General features: G+C 42.2%; 1 protein-coding gene across 4 annotated transcripts in view; it reads left to right on the top strand.

Moving 5' to 3' along the window:
- Positions 1-16,211, top strand: part of LOC140491054 (CXXC-type zinc finger protein 4-like) — a 291,006-nt gene that overhangs the window by 53,532 nt on the left and 221,263 nt on the right. For 3 of the 4 annotated variants that reach the window (XR_011963231.1, XM_072589162.1, XM_072589161.1), the window contains one exon: positions 3,256-5,813. The exons of the other annotated variant lie outside the window; for it this stretch is intronic. Coding sequence is in view for 1 of the 3 variants with exons in the window: in XM_072589161.1 (XP_072445262.1) it covers positions 3,256-3,303 (48 nt within the window). In the remaining 2 variants the exon portion in view is untranslated. Of the gene's footprint in view, positions 1-3,255; positions 5,814-16,211 lie in introns of those variants that run through there. 4 annotated transcript variants of the gene reach the window in all.

Raw genomic sequence — 16,211 nt, forward strand, 5'->3', positions numbered from 1 at the left:
TTTCTGGCTGCTGATAGAGTCATAGAGATGTGCAGCACGGAAACAGACCCTCCGGTCCAACTCAGCATTACCAACCAAATATCCTAACCTCATCTAGTCCCACCTGTCAACTTTTGGTCCATATCCCTCTAAACCCTTCCTATTCATATACCCATCCAGATGCCTTTTAAATGTTGTAATTGTACCAGCCTCCACCACTTCCTCTGGCAGCTCATTCCATACATGTACCACCTTCTGCGTGAAAAAGTTGCCCCTGAGGTCACTTTTATATTTTCCCCCTCTCACCCTAAACCTATGCCGTCTAGTTCTGGATTCCCCCAACCCAGGGAAAAGACTTTGTCTATTTACCCAATCCATGCCCCTCATGATTTTATAAACCTCTATAAGGTCACCCCTCAGCCTCCGACACTCCAGGGAAAACAGCTCCAGCCTCTTCAGTTTTTCCATTTAGCTCAAATCCTCTAACCATGGCAACATCCTTGTAAATATTTTCTGAACCCTTTCACATTTCACAACATCCTTCCTTTCGGAGGGAGACCAGAATTGCACACAGTATTTCAAAAGTAGCCAGAATTCCAATGTCCTGGACATTCGCAACATGACCTCCCAACTCCTGTACTCAATACTCTGACCAATAAAGGAAAGCAGACCAAACTGTGGGCGGCACAGTGGTTAGCATTGCTGTGTCACAGCGCCAGAGACCTGGGTTCAATTCCCGACTCAGGCGACTGACTGTGGAGTTTGCACGTTCTCCCCGTGTCTGCGTGGGTTTCCTCCGGGTGCTCCGGTTTCCTCCCACAGTCCAAAGATGTACAGGTCAGGTGAATTGGCCATGCTAAATTGCCTGTAGTGTTAGGTAAAAGGGGTAAATGTAGGGGTATGGGTGGGTTGCGCTTTGGCGGGTCGGTGTGGACTTGTTGGGCCGAAGGGCCTGTTTCCACACTGTAAGTAATCTAATCTAATCTAATCAAAAGCCATCTTCACTAACCTATCTACCTGCAACTCCACTTTCAAGAGCTATGAACCTGCACTCCTTATTCAGCAACACTCCCTAGGCCCTTGCCATTAAATGTATAAATTGTGTCCTGATTTGCCTTTCCAAAACGCAGCACCTTACATTTATCTAAATTAAACTCCATTGGCCACTCCTTGGCCCATTGGCCCATCTGATCAAGATCCCATTGTACTCTGAGGTAACCTTCTTTGCTCTCCACTACACCTCCAATTTTGGTGTCTTTTGCAAACTTACTAATTATATCTGCCATGTTCGCATCCAAATCATTTATATAAATGACAAAAAGCTGTGGACCCAGCACTGATCTTTGTGGCACACCACTGGTCACAGGCCTCCAGTCTGAAAGGCAGTCCTCCACCACCCTCTGTCTTCTACATTCAAGCCAGATACATGTAAATTCTACCCTGAGGATTCCCTCCAACAACTTACCCACCGCTAATGTTAGGCTCACCGTTGATGCATCTTCCCATTCCTAATTGTCTAGAGGGCAGTTAAGAGTCAACCAAATTGGCGTGGCTGGAGTCACGTATAGGCCAAACCAGATAAGGATGGCAGTTTCCTTCCCTGAAAGACATTCGTGAATCAATTTTTCCAACAATTGACAATGGTCATCGTGAGACTCTTAATTCCAGACTTTTATTAATTTCAAATTCTACCATCTGCCATGGTGGGATTTGAAAGCAGGGCTCCAGAACATTGGGCTAAGAGTCTAGTGATAAGACCACTAGGCCATTGGCTCCCTTGATTGAGCCAAGCATTCTGCTTCTGTCTGTATATTCTGCAAATCATTAAAAAACATGAAACTGTTAATCCTACATTGAATAATGAATTAAAATGGAGGGTAGGGGTAGGTAGTGGTAGCAGCAGTTTTGTAATTCACCAGACCAAGTACTCAATGTCTCATGGCCTATAATGTGGGTTTGAATCCCACAATGGAAGGTGTAATTTGAGTTCAATAAATCAAAATCTGGAATTAAAAATTAGTGTAATGGACACTAATGCTTGTCATGAATGCCCATCTTCCACTAATGTCCTGCTATCTGCTGTCTGCGTCTGGCTTATCTGTCTCCAGACCTATAGCAATGTGCTAGCTATGCCACCTACTTCAGTGCTGGATGGGTAATAAATGCCAGGCCACGTCCCATGACTGAATTAAAAGTTGTCAATCATTCTATTAAGCATTGAACTCAGTGTGTGGTGCTCTTTCTTCCTGTTGCATGATAAAGTCAAAATGATCCCCAATTCGTTTTTCAACAACACAAGTCCCATATGCTAAGGGCACTGGACTGTAACCACTTTGTGTGGACCCGGACTCATGTGTGGCCACACAAGATAGGACTGCAGGCTCTCTTTTTGAAACTGCGTGAGTGAGCTCTTTATCTTTTTACGAAAACCCAGGTTTCAGGGTCATTTTCTGCTGCTGTTCCAATTTGATTTTAAAAATTGCCTTGATGGGATTTGAGCTCCCAGTCTGAAAGTTGCTCTAACTCCTCCATAAGCCACGTAGTTAACACCAACCTGTTGTCTGGGTGACTTTCATCACCGTTGACTCAAGTACACATATAAAGTTACAAACTTCACAAACACTGCCTGATCAGTGACTTATGGCTTCTACATTGAACTGAGCCTTTGGACGAGTGGCTGACTGAGAAGGTGCAGGGTTTGTGGAACACTGTGTGCATTTTCAGCAAGTGGAGCTTGGCTCTGATGTCTGAATTAACATCCAGTACACTCCCTGTGTGTGACCATGGGTTTGACCAATCCCCCTTCACTTGTTTTGAGCTGAATTCTGAGGAAGTGTCACTCAACCCGAAACGTTAACTCTGATTGCTCTCCATGGATGCTGCCAGACCTGCTGAGCTTTTCCAGCAATTTCTGTTTTTGCCTCTTCCACCAGTTTTAGTTTGATTTGGAGATGCTGATGTTGGACTGGGGTGGACAAAGTTAAAAGTCACACAACACCAGGTTATAGTCCAACAGTTTTAATTGGGAGCACCAGCTTTCGGAGCACTGCTCCTTCTTCATTTAGTCTGGGCTCTGGGAAGCTGTAAAATCCTGCCATGGTACAGGAGTAATCGGCCTGATAGTTACTGTGGGATTGGTGACATTGATGTAAGGAGTGTTCACGTTGTGGCCTGTCGGTTTGTGGACGTTCCAATTTCTTGACCACTCGTCGAGAAAAAGAATTTATTTTCCACTTCTCATGATTAATCAATCTTTTCTTTCCTTTCCTTTCATAGAGGATAATCGTCCCCGGTGGAGGGGAAGCTTTCAGGTGGTTCTTCTGAGAGAAACGGAGAACTCCTCACAGTCTCATGAAACACGATTTGCCTCACGAGTGGAGAACCAGTTCTACGTGTATTCCCGATAAAAGGCACAAGTTTTATGCCAATGGTTCCTATTTGTTATTATAGTGGACATGGTCGTTTTTAAGCATCTTTGGTTTTATGTGAAAACTACGTGCTGGTATTATTAGGGATGAATTGTTCAAAAATGCAACTTGTATTGTGCGATGGAGAGAACTGGACAATCATTATAATATGTTACACATTTGTGGCCAGTGTTCATTTAAAAAAAACTTGTCTTAAAAGATGGGGATTTAGCAATGACCTGCAGTGCAGTTGTGTCGATGATGAGCATGATTTGTAAGCTTGTGAAGGATATAACTATTTTGCTGTGTGTCAATTCTTTTACTCCTGGGTTTCTACAACGTTTGGATTTTCTTTGCATGTTCCCAGTTGTTGCTCGTCCAACCTATTATCAGCTTCTTCTTCATACTAACTGATTGAAGAAGCTAACAAGGGTATTATAATGCTATTTGGATTTCAAAGGTTGTGGACTTTTTGAATAATACATGAATAGTAAAGACCATTCTGTTAAGTATAGAAAGATCCACGGTCGGGTTAATAGAGGAAGCTGCTGTTTGTAAAGAAATCCCCCTGATCTCAAAGGCTGCATTTGACAGATTCTTTTTCACTTTTTTTTTTGTTTAAGAAATTATATTTTGGTGATCTTAAAGGGCACTTTGGCTTTTTAGAATCTGCCATTGTAAGTTCTTTGGGGCAATCAGGAACTAGCAACTGATTTCTGAGGCACTTAGGTGCGGATGTCAGCAAAAGCTTTTCCTTCTGCTTGGAAGAAAATGTGTGTCACCAGTTACTTGGGCCACTTCCAACATGCAAATGATAGCACCATAAATAAGATGGAATACTCCTCTCTTTATGATGAGAGCACTGTTATTGTTGTTTAATCTCTCAGTTCCACGCCAGATCATTGATGTAAAGAGGGATGTGGGGAATCCAGTGGGTTACTGTCTTCACTCTTCTGCTCTGAAATCCAGGATTCTGATCCATCTTCAACGACCAGAGCAGATCCTTTCTCTCACATTGTCAACAACAAACATTCAATATGCAATATGTTTGAGCAGTCTCAACATGCTCACTTCCCATGTGAGAGAAGCATTACCCATTAATGGAGACTTTAGAAGGAATGTCACATAAGGAAACCATTAGGGAGGTTGGTGGAAGAAAGAACAATTTTCAGCCAATTTATTTGGGGTGGTTCAATGGTTAGCACTGCTGCCTCACAGAACTAGGGTCCCAGGTTTGGTTCCACCCTCAGGTTACCATCTGTGTGGAGTTTGCACGTTCTCCCTGTGTCTGCATGGGTTATGTCTGAGTGCTCCGGTTTCTTCCCACAGTCCAAAGATGTGCAGAAACAAAGACAGAAGTTGCTGGAAAAGCTCAGCAGGCCTGGCAGCATCTGTGAAGAGAAATCAGAGTTAACGTTTCGGGTCCAGTGATCCTTTCTCAGATGTGTAAGTTAGGTGGATTGGCCACGCTAATTTGCCCGTTATATTGTGTGGGCGAGGTGGATTAGACATGGGAAATGCAGGGATAGGGTGGTGGGGTGGGTCTGGATGGGATGCTGTTCGGAGGGTTCGTGGACCTCGATAGGCCGAATGGTCTGCTTCCACATTGTGGGGAATCTGTGATTCAAGCCTGATGTTCTGATTTTGGGTTTTCATCACTTACTTGACATGGAGTCAAGGAAAGTTCAGGTTGCAGTTGTTTCTTGTACAGCTCCACTCAACCCCCTCACCCACTCCCCAACCGGTTTGATACTTCGGATGACAGTTATCACTTATCCCTCACTTTTAATGAGTACTTGACATATTCACCAAACTCAGAAACAACTTTGCTTTTCCTGCAGCCTTCCCTGAATCGGGGGACTGTTTTGAATTTAAGCAACATCAAAATAACCTTCACAGTTTTGTTGGTGCAATCTGCTTGATTTAAATCAAAGTTTTGTATGGATAAATTCCAGTTTTTATTCATTCTGTCAGTTGCTTACAAACAGATAGGAGTTGAGGTTCTGGTCAAAAGGTGAAATTAAATGGTTGGTGCTGGAGGGTCGACATCCTGAAATGTTGCATCTCTAAAGGGTGTTCTGTAAATGATGCTGCTCTGTATTTTAGCTTCTCCTGCTTTTATTTATTCAGTCTGTTTATGTCTCGGCCACTGGGCACCTTTGCAATAACAGCCTGCAGATGCACGTTTGTGGCCGGAGTTGCATGCTATGTTGGTACTTCTCAATCTTTTTTTTTTGCCTTTGACAACGTTATAGTTGAAACCAGTCGTTACTAAATGTGGATTTGTAGCCTGTCACTGGTCCATCCAGGCTGCATCCGGATGTCTGTGTGGTTCTGTTTTATCAATCTAAAACTATTTTTGTAACTGATTTTGTGAGTAGTTTAACATGCACCTGAATAAAGTGTGTTACTATGATCAGCTCAAAAGATTCAATCCATTTCTTTTTTGATGGTAACAAGTTAACAAGTATTTACATGGTACCTTCTTTGTGGACCTCAGGACGTTTCTTCCCAGTCAGTGCAGCATGTTTGAAGTTTAGTGACAAGTGTAATGTGGGGAAACATAGCAGCCAGTTTCTGCGCATTAAGATCTCATAGCTTTCAATGTGGTAATAACCAGATAGCCTGATGGGACACCTAGGATGATCTCCCTTGATCTTCTTTGAACTGCATTGTGGGATCTTTTATGTTCAGTTGAGAGTTTTAATGTCTCAGTTGAGACTTTGCCCAGGCTGTGCACCTTTAATACGTCTTTGAAGTGTCAGCCTTGATACAGTGCTTACAACTCTCCTTGACCTTTGGACACTGAGACAAGAGCCAAGGGTATGTATGTTTTATTTTTAATTTGTTCATAGGATAAGGGGGCAGCTGACTAGGCCAGCATTTATTGCCCATCCCAGGGAACTGTTAAGAATTTGGAGTCACATGTAGGCCAGACCAGGTAAGGACAGCAGTTTCCTTCCCTGAAGGACATTAGTGAACCAGATGGGTTTTTCCGACCATTGGCATTGGTTCATAGGTCATCATTTAGACTGATTCCAGATTTTTAAAAAATGAATTCAAATGCCATGGCGGGATTTGAACCTGGGTCTCTAGATTAACAGTCTAGAGATAAGACGACTATGCCATCACCTCCCCCCATGACAGCATGGGAATAGGATGAGGATGGAGGTTTGATTGAGATTTATCTGTTTATTCAAGGGATGAAAGGGCAGTTGTATAGTCACAAGGTGGGAATTCCTGCTCTGTATTAATCAGTAACGCACAAAATTAATTGTTCAGGTCAATAGAAGGTTGGAGTGTAATACAGTACTATGCACTTAGAGCTTCCATTCTACATCCATTGTACCTTCCACCGGTGGTACTGTACATGCAGAGCATAATGTTAGTATTCCATGATCTATCCATGATGTTGAGGAGCTGGTGTTGGACTGGGGTGTACAAAGTTAAAAATCACACAGCACCATGTTAGAGTCCAACTGGTTTATTTGGAAGCGCTAGATTTTGGAGTGCTGCTCCTTCATCACAACCACTTCCAGAGCTCCATACACTCAGCACTGTGCACAAATGCACTATATAGCCATTGGACCATGAAAACATTTTTTTGCACACCATCCTGTGCAGCCACTGACAGTGTACCTGCAGTGCTGTTCAGAATGTACATCTGCTGCATTGTGTGTCCTCTACGTTGTATGCATCATTAACAACCTATCCTATATACCCACTCAACTGTGTATCCCCTACACTGTACATTCACTGCACTGCAGTAGACTGCTCGCACCTCAGAAGGGAGGACAGTTGGGAAAAAAAAATTGCTGCACAATCACAACATACCAGAGGTGGGCTAGATGTTTAAAAGTGGGTAATCCAGCTCTCAGTGGGAAACAGGAGCTGCTAGCCAATCTGATTGGCCATCACTCTTGGCAGCATCAGAGCTGAGTATTGTACACTGCTCAGGCTGCAGGAAAGAGCCCAAAGTGGAACATGGCTTTGCCAAGAAGGTAAATCCTGAGGTTTCAGCGTGAGGAAGATGCCACGGCATGGAGAGGGTGAGCAGTGCCTGCTTCTCTCAGATAAACAGTGCAAACTAAAAGGAGGAGGTGACATCTTGGCTGGAGGTGGGTTTGGGGTGCCCTTGAGCCATAGAATCCCTACAGTGTGGGAGTGGGCCATTGGGTCCACACTGACCCTCTGAAGAGCATCCCATCTGGACCTACCCTATAACCCTGTATGTCCCATGGCTAATCCAATTAGCCTACGTAGCCCTGGATTACTATGGGAAATTCAGCATAGCCAATCCACCAAACCTGCACAAATTTAAACTGTGGGAGGAAACCAGAGTACCCAAAGGAAAGCCACACAGGAACTTGCAAACTCCACATAGACAGTCACCCAAGGTAGAACGGAATGTAGGTCCCTGGCACTGTGGGGCAGCAGTGCCAACTACTGAGGCACCATGCTGCTGAAAGATACCAGCTGCTTACGTAGGCCTCCATAAAAAGCCCTGCCAACTCTCACCTGTAATTTGGTGCGGTCAAAATATTATTTGAGTTAATGGGCTTGTCAACAAGCCTAAATAACCTGAATTATTAATTTAGATATGGCAGACAAGTTAATTAAGTTGGCTGGATGGCTGGTTTCTAATGCACAGTGATGTCAACAGCGTGGATGCAATTCCTGCACTGGCTAAGGTCTCCTTCTGAACCTCTCCCCTCATCTGAAGCATGGTGAATAAATCACCAACAGTTCTGTCTCTGTCTCTGTCTCGGTTTCTGTCTGTCTGTCTGTCTGTCTCTCTTGCCAGTGAGACAACAGCCTTGTGATCTTCTGAGACAGCAATGACTTTACCTTTACCCATCTATACTTTCATCGATGTAGCTGGAAGAGCTAAACCCTCATCAGTACAAAAGACAAAGGTGGGCTGCTGCTTACCAGGCATCTCAGAATAAACTCCAAACTCTTGAACTAATTTCCTCCATTTTTGTCTCTCTTATTAATTTAGTCTCAACGTTTTAGGCAATTACTAAATAACCACGCTCAGAAGGACTTGTAGTGTTAATTTTTGTTCCTAGAATGTTCTGACATCTGCTGTGTAATCTATTCAGACCACAACCTTTGTTTGCACTGTTCCATCTTTTGAAACTGCTACTACAGGAACTTTCTCTTGCACTACTGAAGGCTCTTCCTCTGCTTATTTGACTGTTTTCCAACACAAGAGTCACTTTTAAACCCATTATCAATACAAATAGTCCATTCATTCCATTTCCTCACTCCATTCTGCTAGTCCATGGACTTTGCCTTTTACTCATGTTCCCGAATCTTCAATAGATATTTAAACGTGCCAGTAGCTTTTCTTGCATGTTCTACAATTGCTCCATCCCTTGTTTGCTAGACCTCTCTTCATATCAGCTGAGCACTCACTCCGAACAATGTAATAGTTTTTCCACGATCTGGTTCTGGTTTCCTGGGATCTTTATCACATAAATGTTTGAGGTTTAAGGTGCCTTGTTTACTTTTATTTACAATTTATATTAAGGACTGGATGAGGAAAGTGAATGTACTATAGCCAAAATTGTGAATGATATAAAAATATGTGAAGAGGATGATACAAAGAGTTTGCGCAGGGATATAGACAAGTTAAGTGATGGACTAAAATTTGGCAGATCAAATATAATGTGGGGAAAATGAGAGGTTATGAACTTTGGCAGCAAGAATAGAGGAGCTGAAGATTATTTAAATGCAGAAAGACTGCAGAAAGCTACAGCACAGAGGGATCTGGGAGTCTTTGTGTATAAATCATAAAAGTTAACTAGAAATTGAGCAGGAAATAAGACCAAAAGGGCAGTTTCGACCTATACTCTCGAGTTTAGAAGAGTGAGACAGGAGCTAATTAAGGTATATAAGGTGGTGAATGGGATTGACAAAGTCGACATCGAGAGGATACTTCCTCACATGCAGCAATCTAGAATGAAAGGTCATAGTTTTATGGTAAGATGTAACAGATTTAAAACAGAGATGTTGAGAAATTGCATCTCTCAAAGGATCGTGAATCTATGGAATTCACTGCCCTAGTGTGCAATAGGTGCCAGGACATTTAGTAAATTTAAGGAGGGAATAGATTTTTAATTCGTAATTGGTAGAAGGGTTATGGAGATTGAGCAGAAAAATGGAATTGAGGCCGAGGTAAGATCTATCAAACAGCAGAACAGGTTCGAGGGACGAATTGCCATCTTCTGTTCCAAGTTCTTATTTCTTATCTGAGGAAAGATAACCTGGCAGTGGAGGCAGTCCGGAGAAGGATTATTAGGCTGATTCTGGGCATGGGGGGAAGAGTCCTATGTGGAAAGGTTGAGTAGGTTGGGCCTGTACTCATTGGAATGTAGAAGTTTGAGAGGTGACCTTATTAAAACATACAAGATTCTAATGGGGATGTGACAGGAACAATGCCAAAAGGATGTTTCCCCTGTGGGAGAGTTTAGGACCAGAGGGCAAAATCTGAGAGTTAGGGGTCACCTTTTTAAGCCAGAGATGAGGTGATCTTTCTTCTCCTAGAGGATAGGAAATTTGTGGAATTCTTTACCACAGAGAGCTGTCGCTGGGTCATTAATTACACTTAAGGCTTTTGATCTGACAGGGGATCAAGGGTTATGGGGAATGGGCAGGAAATGGACGTGAAGATCATCACATCAGCCATGATCTCATTGAAAGGCTCGATGGATGGAATGGCCTATTTCTGCTGTTCTGTTTTGTGGTCTATCAGCTGCTGTGAGTTTGAGACTTTTTAATTAATTCCAATTACTCGTGGAGAATAAACCTTAACAGTTTGATTACCACAATTGATAAGTACAGACTTACAATCAGAACCTATTGCCTCACCAGATCCAAACTATTTCCAATGGCCCTTTAATTTTACAACACCAAATCTGAGTAAAATCATGTCTATTAATATCTTCTGAGAGGTTATATGGTACCTCAGAACTCTCTGACACTTCAGGCCTGGTGAAAACCCAACTCCCTGCATGTAAAGCTTTCAAATGTTCAGATAAAACTGAACTAATTGTAGCATCTTCTACAGCAAGAGCTCCATTGTACAGCACAGAAGATAATTTGGGATTTTTAGGGCCTAAATCCTGCTATAATTCTTTGCACGAACTTCCCACAATGGGATAGTTGTCAACTTGCATTCTAGTTAATTAGCTAAAATTTCATTGATCACTGCATTGATTCCTTTCTCAAAGTTCAGAGCTGAAAGGAGCTGCAGATATGGTTTGCATTTCCATAAAGTTCATATTTTCACAAACAAACTCAGCTTTGGCAAATGCACCTCTTTTATCAGTCAGAAATTTTGCAAGTGTGGTAAGACTGATCTCGAGTCAACAAGTACGGTTGCAAAATTAATTAGAACTAAAGTCTTTATCTGAATGCACAAAGCATTCAAAACAAAACAGATGAACTGAGGACATGAATAGAAATGATTAAGTTTGATCTGAGAGCCACTGCAGAGACACATTGGAGGACAACATGGATAGACATTTGAATATTAACGGGTGCTTGATATTTAGAAATGGCAGGATGGTAGAAAAGGGATGTCTCTTTTAATTAATGTTATGACAGAGAGATAACAAGGATATAGTAACAATCTGGGTTAAAATGAGAAATTATAAAGGCAACAAATCACTATGTCTCCTGGACTATAAAGGAAGAAATAGTGGGAAGTTTTGGGAAAAGTATAGTAATGATCATCTGCATATTGATTAAACAAGTCAATTGGACAGAGCTAATCTTGATGGACAGTTCAAGATAGTACTTTCTACAGCAAACTAGAAAGAAAGGTATTTGAGCTGTGTTGTGTAACAAGATCGGAATAATTAATAACATCATAGTGAAGTTGCTTCTAGTTACCAGGAGTCGTAATATGATTAAATTTTACATTCAGTTTGAAGGAGAAAAGAGTGTCCAAGGCATGATTTATTTTAACTTAAATAAGGGCCTTTATGAGGACCTGAAAGTGGAGCCAGTTGGAGTCATTGCAGCTGTACAGGACATGGGTTAGGCCATTGTTGGAATATTGCATGCAATTCTGGTCTCCTTCCTATTGGAAAGATGTTGTGAAACTTGAAAGGGTTCAGAAAAGATTTACAAGGATGTTGCCAGGGTTGGAGGATTTGAGCTATAAGGAGAGGCTGAACAGGTTGGGGCTGTTTTCCCTGGAGCGTTGGAGGCTGAGGGGTGACATTATAGAGGTTTACAAAATTATGAGAGGCATGGATAGGATAAATAGACAAAGTCTTTTCACTGGGGTCGGCGAGTCCAGAACTAGAGGCCATAGGTTTAGGGTGAGAGGGGAAAGATATGAAAGAGACCTAAGGGGGAACTTTTTCCACACAGAGGGTGGTATGTGCATGGAACGAGCTGCCAGAGGAAGTGGTGGAGGCTGGTACAATTGCAACATTTAAGAGGCATTTGGATGGGTATATGAATAGGAAGGGTTTGGAGGGATATGGGTCAGGTGCTGGCAGGTGGGACTAGATTGGGTAGGGATATCTGGTCGGTATGGACGGGTTGGACTGAAGGGTCTGTTTCCATGCTGCACATCTCTATGACTCTATAATTGTAAGTGAATTAGTAAATTAGATTAAGGGATGTGGATGACATTTAAGGAAACACTTGAGAATATACAGAATAGATACATTCCAATAAGAAAGAAAAAAAATTGTAGAGGTGGACACACAATTTGTGGTCCACTAACAAGTTAAAGCTATAATTTAAAGTCAAAATTAAAGAAAAAGCTCATAATTATGCACAGCTGGGTGGCAGGTCAGAAGCTTGGACTGAATATAAAGAATAGCTAAAGGTGACTAAAAGATTAATAAGGAGGAAAACATTAGGATATGAGAAAAAACTCATGTCACAATTCACTGGGAATATTCTGGAAACCAAGCCCGAATCCCCACAGCCCCACCTCCCAGAGTCATCCCAAATGTGAAAAGATTTAATGAGATTAGCCAAAGTCCCCAATATATCTGACTGACAAATCCAGGTGAAAAGATACACTCATCAGGTTTTCGTGCTTATCAAGAAAACAACGATAGATTGTAAACAGATTGATTGGAACTGTCAGAGAAATACCCAATTGAACAGAGACCACACAAGTGTGGATCGGGTGAAATTGACAAGCTGTTTATTACAAGCTATATCACTGGAAGAGATATTGACTAGGCTGAGACAGAACTGACCGTCTGTACAGGTAGACTAAGGGTTCTCTTCCTTGAGCAGTGGGCCCAGGTAGTTTTATAGGGGTACAGTAATGTGGTGTGAATTAGAGCACAATCAAGAGTAAAATACAATCAATGGGAGGACCATCAGCCGTCCTGTAGCAGCAATCAGTCAGTGATTGAGTTAGGAGATTGTGATCCTCTGTGAGAGTAGATGTTAATGTTTCTTATCCTGGCATCGATGGGTTTCCATTGTGGTTAGTCCGCAAGCAAGGTACCTTGGTGCCTTTCAGTCTGAGCAACCCTTTGTCCAGTATGTGTGTGGAGGGAGGCTGCCCTTAGGGCTTCAGGAGCAGTTGTGTTTACTGAGGGCTAGGAAGTCTATTGTCGGGCTGTCGCGGGAAGTGTATTTCCCAGTCTGGAAGTGCTTGAGTTATCTCCTGTTTGCTGCTTAGTGTCTTAGTTAGCCTGTTTGGTCAAGGCTGAGGCACGCTGGGTAGCTTCTGTTGTGGCTTAGACAGACATGGTTCCTTATGTTCTTTGTGGCCATGCTGTGGGTGGACAGGGAAGCAGATTTTCTCCCGCAGTAACTGATGGCAGAAAACAGAAACATGAATCATGGACTGACAACTCTCTACAACATTACTCTACTGCATAAGAAATTCCCACACATGTACAAAAAGAGACAATTCAAGTCACAAATGTTATGGGTGGGAAAGAAACAATGGGGGGAATGTGCAAACTCCACATAGTCACCCGCGGCTGGAATCAAACCTGGGTCCCTGGTGCTGTGAGGCAGCAGTGCTAAGACATCGAGCCACCATGTTGATCCAAAAGACATTCAAAACTGACCTAGTTGTCTGCATTTGGCCCTTAACGTCTTAGATCTTTCCTATTCATGTACCTTCCAAATGTCTTTTTAAGGTCATTACTGTATCTGCACTTACCACTACCTCTGGCAGTCAAACCACCCTGTATGTGAAAAAGTTGCCCTCAGGTCCCTTGTAAAGTTTTCTCTTCTCACGTTGAACCTATGCCCTTTAGTTTTGGACTCCCTGGGGAAAACACACAGACTGTTCACCCTATTCATGCCCCTCATGATTTTATAAACTTCTATAAGGTCACCCCTCAACCTATCTAGCCTATCCAGGCTCTCCTTGTAATTCAAACCCTCCAGTCTTGGTAATACCCTTGTAAATCTTTTATGCACCCTTCCCTTGTTAAGAAATTCCCACACTCATACAAGAATAGCAAGCTTTCCAGAATTTTGCTATGAACTAGTATGAGGCTTTTTGCCACCTGAGTAGATTACATGGTCTCAGATGAGGTGGGGAGTGTCTGAGTTGCACAAATTAGCACAATTATATAAAGCTTACTGGAGGAAGACATTTGCTGTATAGCATTCATTGAGAAAAAGAAACATGAGATTTACCAATCAGAGGACAGAAGGGAACAGCTAGAAACAGAACATCCTCCAATGGGTTGGAACGTTAAGTGATTTCAAAGTTTACATTTATTTTGAAACGGTTTTTTTATTAGATTAGATTAGATTCCCTACAGTGTGGAAACAGGCCCTTGGGCCCAACAAGTCCTCACCGACCCTCCGAAGAGTAACCCACGCAGACCCATTTCCCTCTGACTAATGCACCTAACATTACACGCAATTTAGCATAGCCAATTCACCTGACCTGCACATCTTTGGAGTGTGGGAGGAAACCCACACAGACACGGGGAAAATGTGCAAAATTGACACAAGGCCAGAATTGAACCTGGGACCCTGGAGCTATGAGGCAGCAGTGCTAACCACTGAGCTGCCATGCCACCCTATGGTGCTGTTTATTTTGTTGCTGTTTAAACCAAGCATTAATACTGTCATCCGTATCTTGAGATACTTATCATACTATCCCAAACTTCCTTTCTTCTCTAAAGTCATTAATATGCTGTCATGTCCCACATCAATTACTCCACAGCTGTCAAATTGAACCTTTCTAACAAGGTGTTCATATTATATATACACACTATTATAGCAGCTTCAAACCCAGCTTCAAGATCCCAGCAACTGTTACTGAAAAACTAAAAACTGAAAATCCTGAACCCACCCATTCAGGCTGCTTATATTGGTCCAACTTTAAAAAAACCCCAAGGTCTCACAAGTTGTTTACTTTATTGGATTAAAATAGGCTGTTTGTCACCTCTGACTTAAAACTTCTCTTCAAAAAAAGGACAAAATACATCTCATAAAGACATAGTATCATTACACGACCTACCATCGTCTTGTCTCGCTGAAAAATCAGACTCTGTTCCTTCAATTCTGACCCTCTTTTGCATGCTTTTTCTCTTGGCTCCACTCATGATAGTTATTCCCTCCCTAAACTTCTCTACTTCTCTCTCCTCCTTTGAATCTAACTCTTAAACCATGTCGTTGTCAGCCCTCCTAACAGTTCCTTCGATTGACTTGTTATTAATTTATTTCTGATAACGCACGTGTGAAATGCTTGTGTCTTTTTATTTCCATCTTTTGTCTTTAAATGAGAAGTTCTAGGTAGTCTAGAAACTGAACAAATAGATTCAAACCAAAGGGCAACAATGCCATCAAATGTGAATAATGACAAAATTTTTATGAATTTAAACTCAGACATCCACCCATCCATCCATCATCGACTGATCCATTCGTTCATTCCCTGGCTGCTCCCCTGTTCAGATGGGCTTAGCTTCTAGCTGACAAACCACCTTTCCAAGGCACAATATTTTAGGTATTAGTCTGGACGGTGAATGTTAATGGGCGAGTTGGGCAGAGAAACCTTTGCAGTCTATTCGCTCTTCACCCAATATCCTCTCATGTAGAATAAAAGAAAGAACCGCGGATTCTGGGAATCTGAAACTCGGCAGGTCTGGCAACATCTGTGGAGAGAAGGCAGAGCTAACATTTCAAGTCCAGTCACCCTTCATCAGAACTGTTCTGAAATGTTAACTCTGTTTCTCTCTGCATAGATGCTGCCAGACCTGCTGAGATACTCACATCTAGATTGAATTATACTGGTCAGCAATTGAGAGGGGGAGTCATGGCTGAGTGCCCTCACTGTTCACTCACAGGCACTGATATTACTGTCACTCTGACTGAGATCAGCCCAGCGACCTTTGAGCTTGTCATTTATTTGGCTCCGTTGGATAAGATTTTTTGAGTAATCCAAGGCATCTTCTTTCATCATTTTTGTTTAAATTAGCGTGAGCTTATTTATACTTAAACATTAATTAGATAGATGTGATAGTTATTATATTTATCTTCAAAAATTGAGCCTCTTGTTTGATTGGCAGTGAGTTGGCATTCACTGATAAGGAATGGGTACTCAGACCCATCAATAATTCTCAACTGTGTGCTTCTTCACATTGATTCTTGACACGAAACTGCAGTGAAACCCCCTGGGAATGATTTAATTTAGCAGGGTTCAGTATGAGGAGTTCAGGGAGGGAATGAAGATTAGCTTTGGACCTCTCCAGCATCAAATGTACAAGCATATTTCAACACAGTTAATGCTTGCATGTAAAGAGGGCAGAGAGGAAAAGGGAGAGAAACAGACAGTGAAAGAGACAGAAGGAGAGAGAGAGAGAC

This window comes from Chiloscyllium punctatum, chromosome 2, assembly GCF_047496795.1.
Source record: "Chiloscyllium punctatum isolate Juve2018m chromosome 2, sChiPun1.3, whole genome shotgun sequence".
In the NCBI taxonomy this organism is placed as follows: Eukaryota; Metazoa; Chordata; class Chondrichthyes; order Orectolobiformes; family Hemiscylliidae; genus Chiloscyllium; species Chiloscyllium punctatum.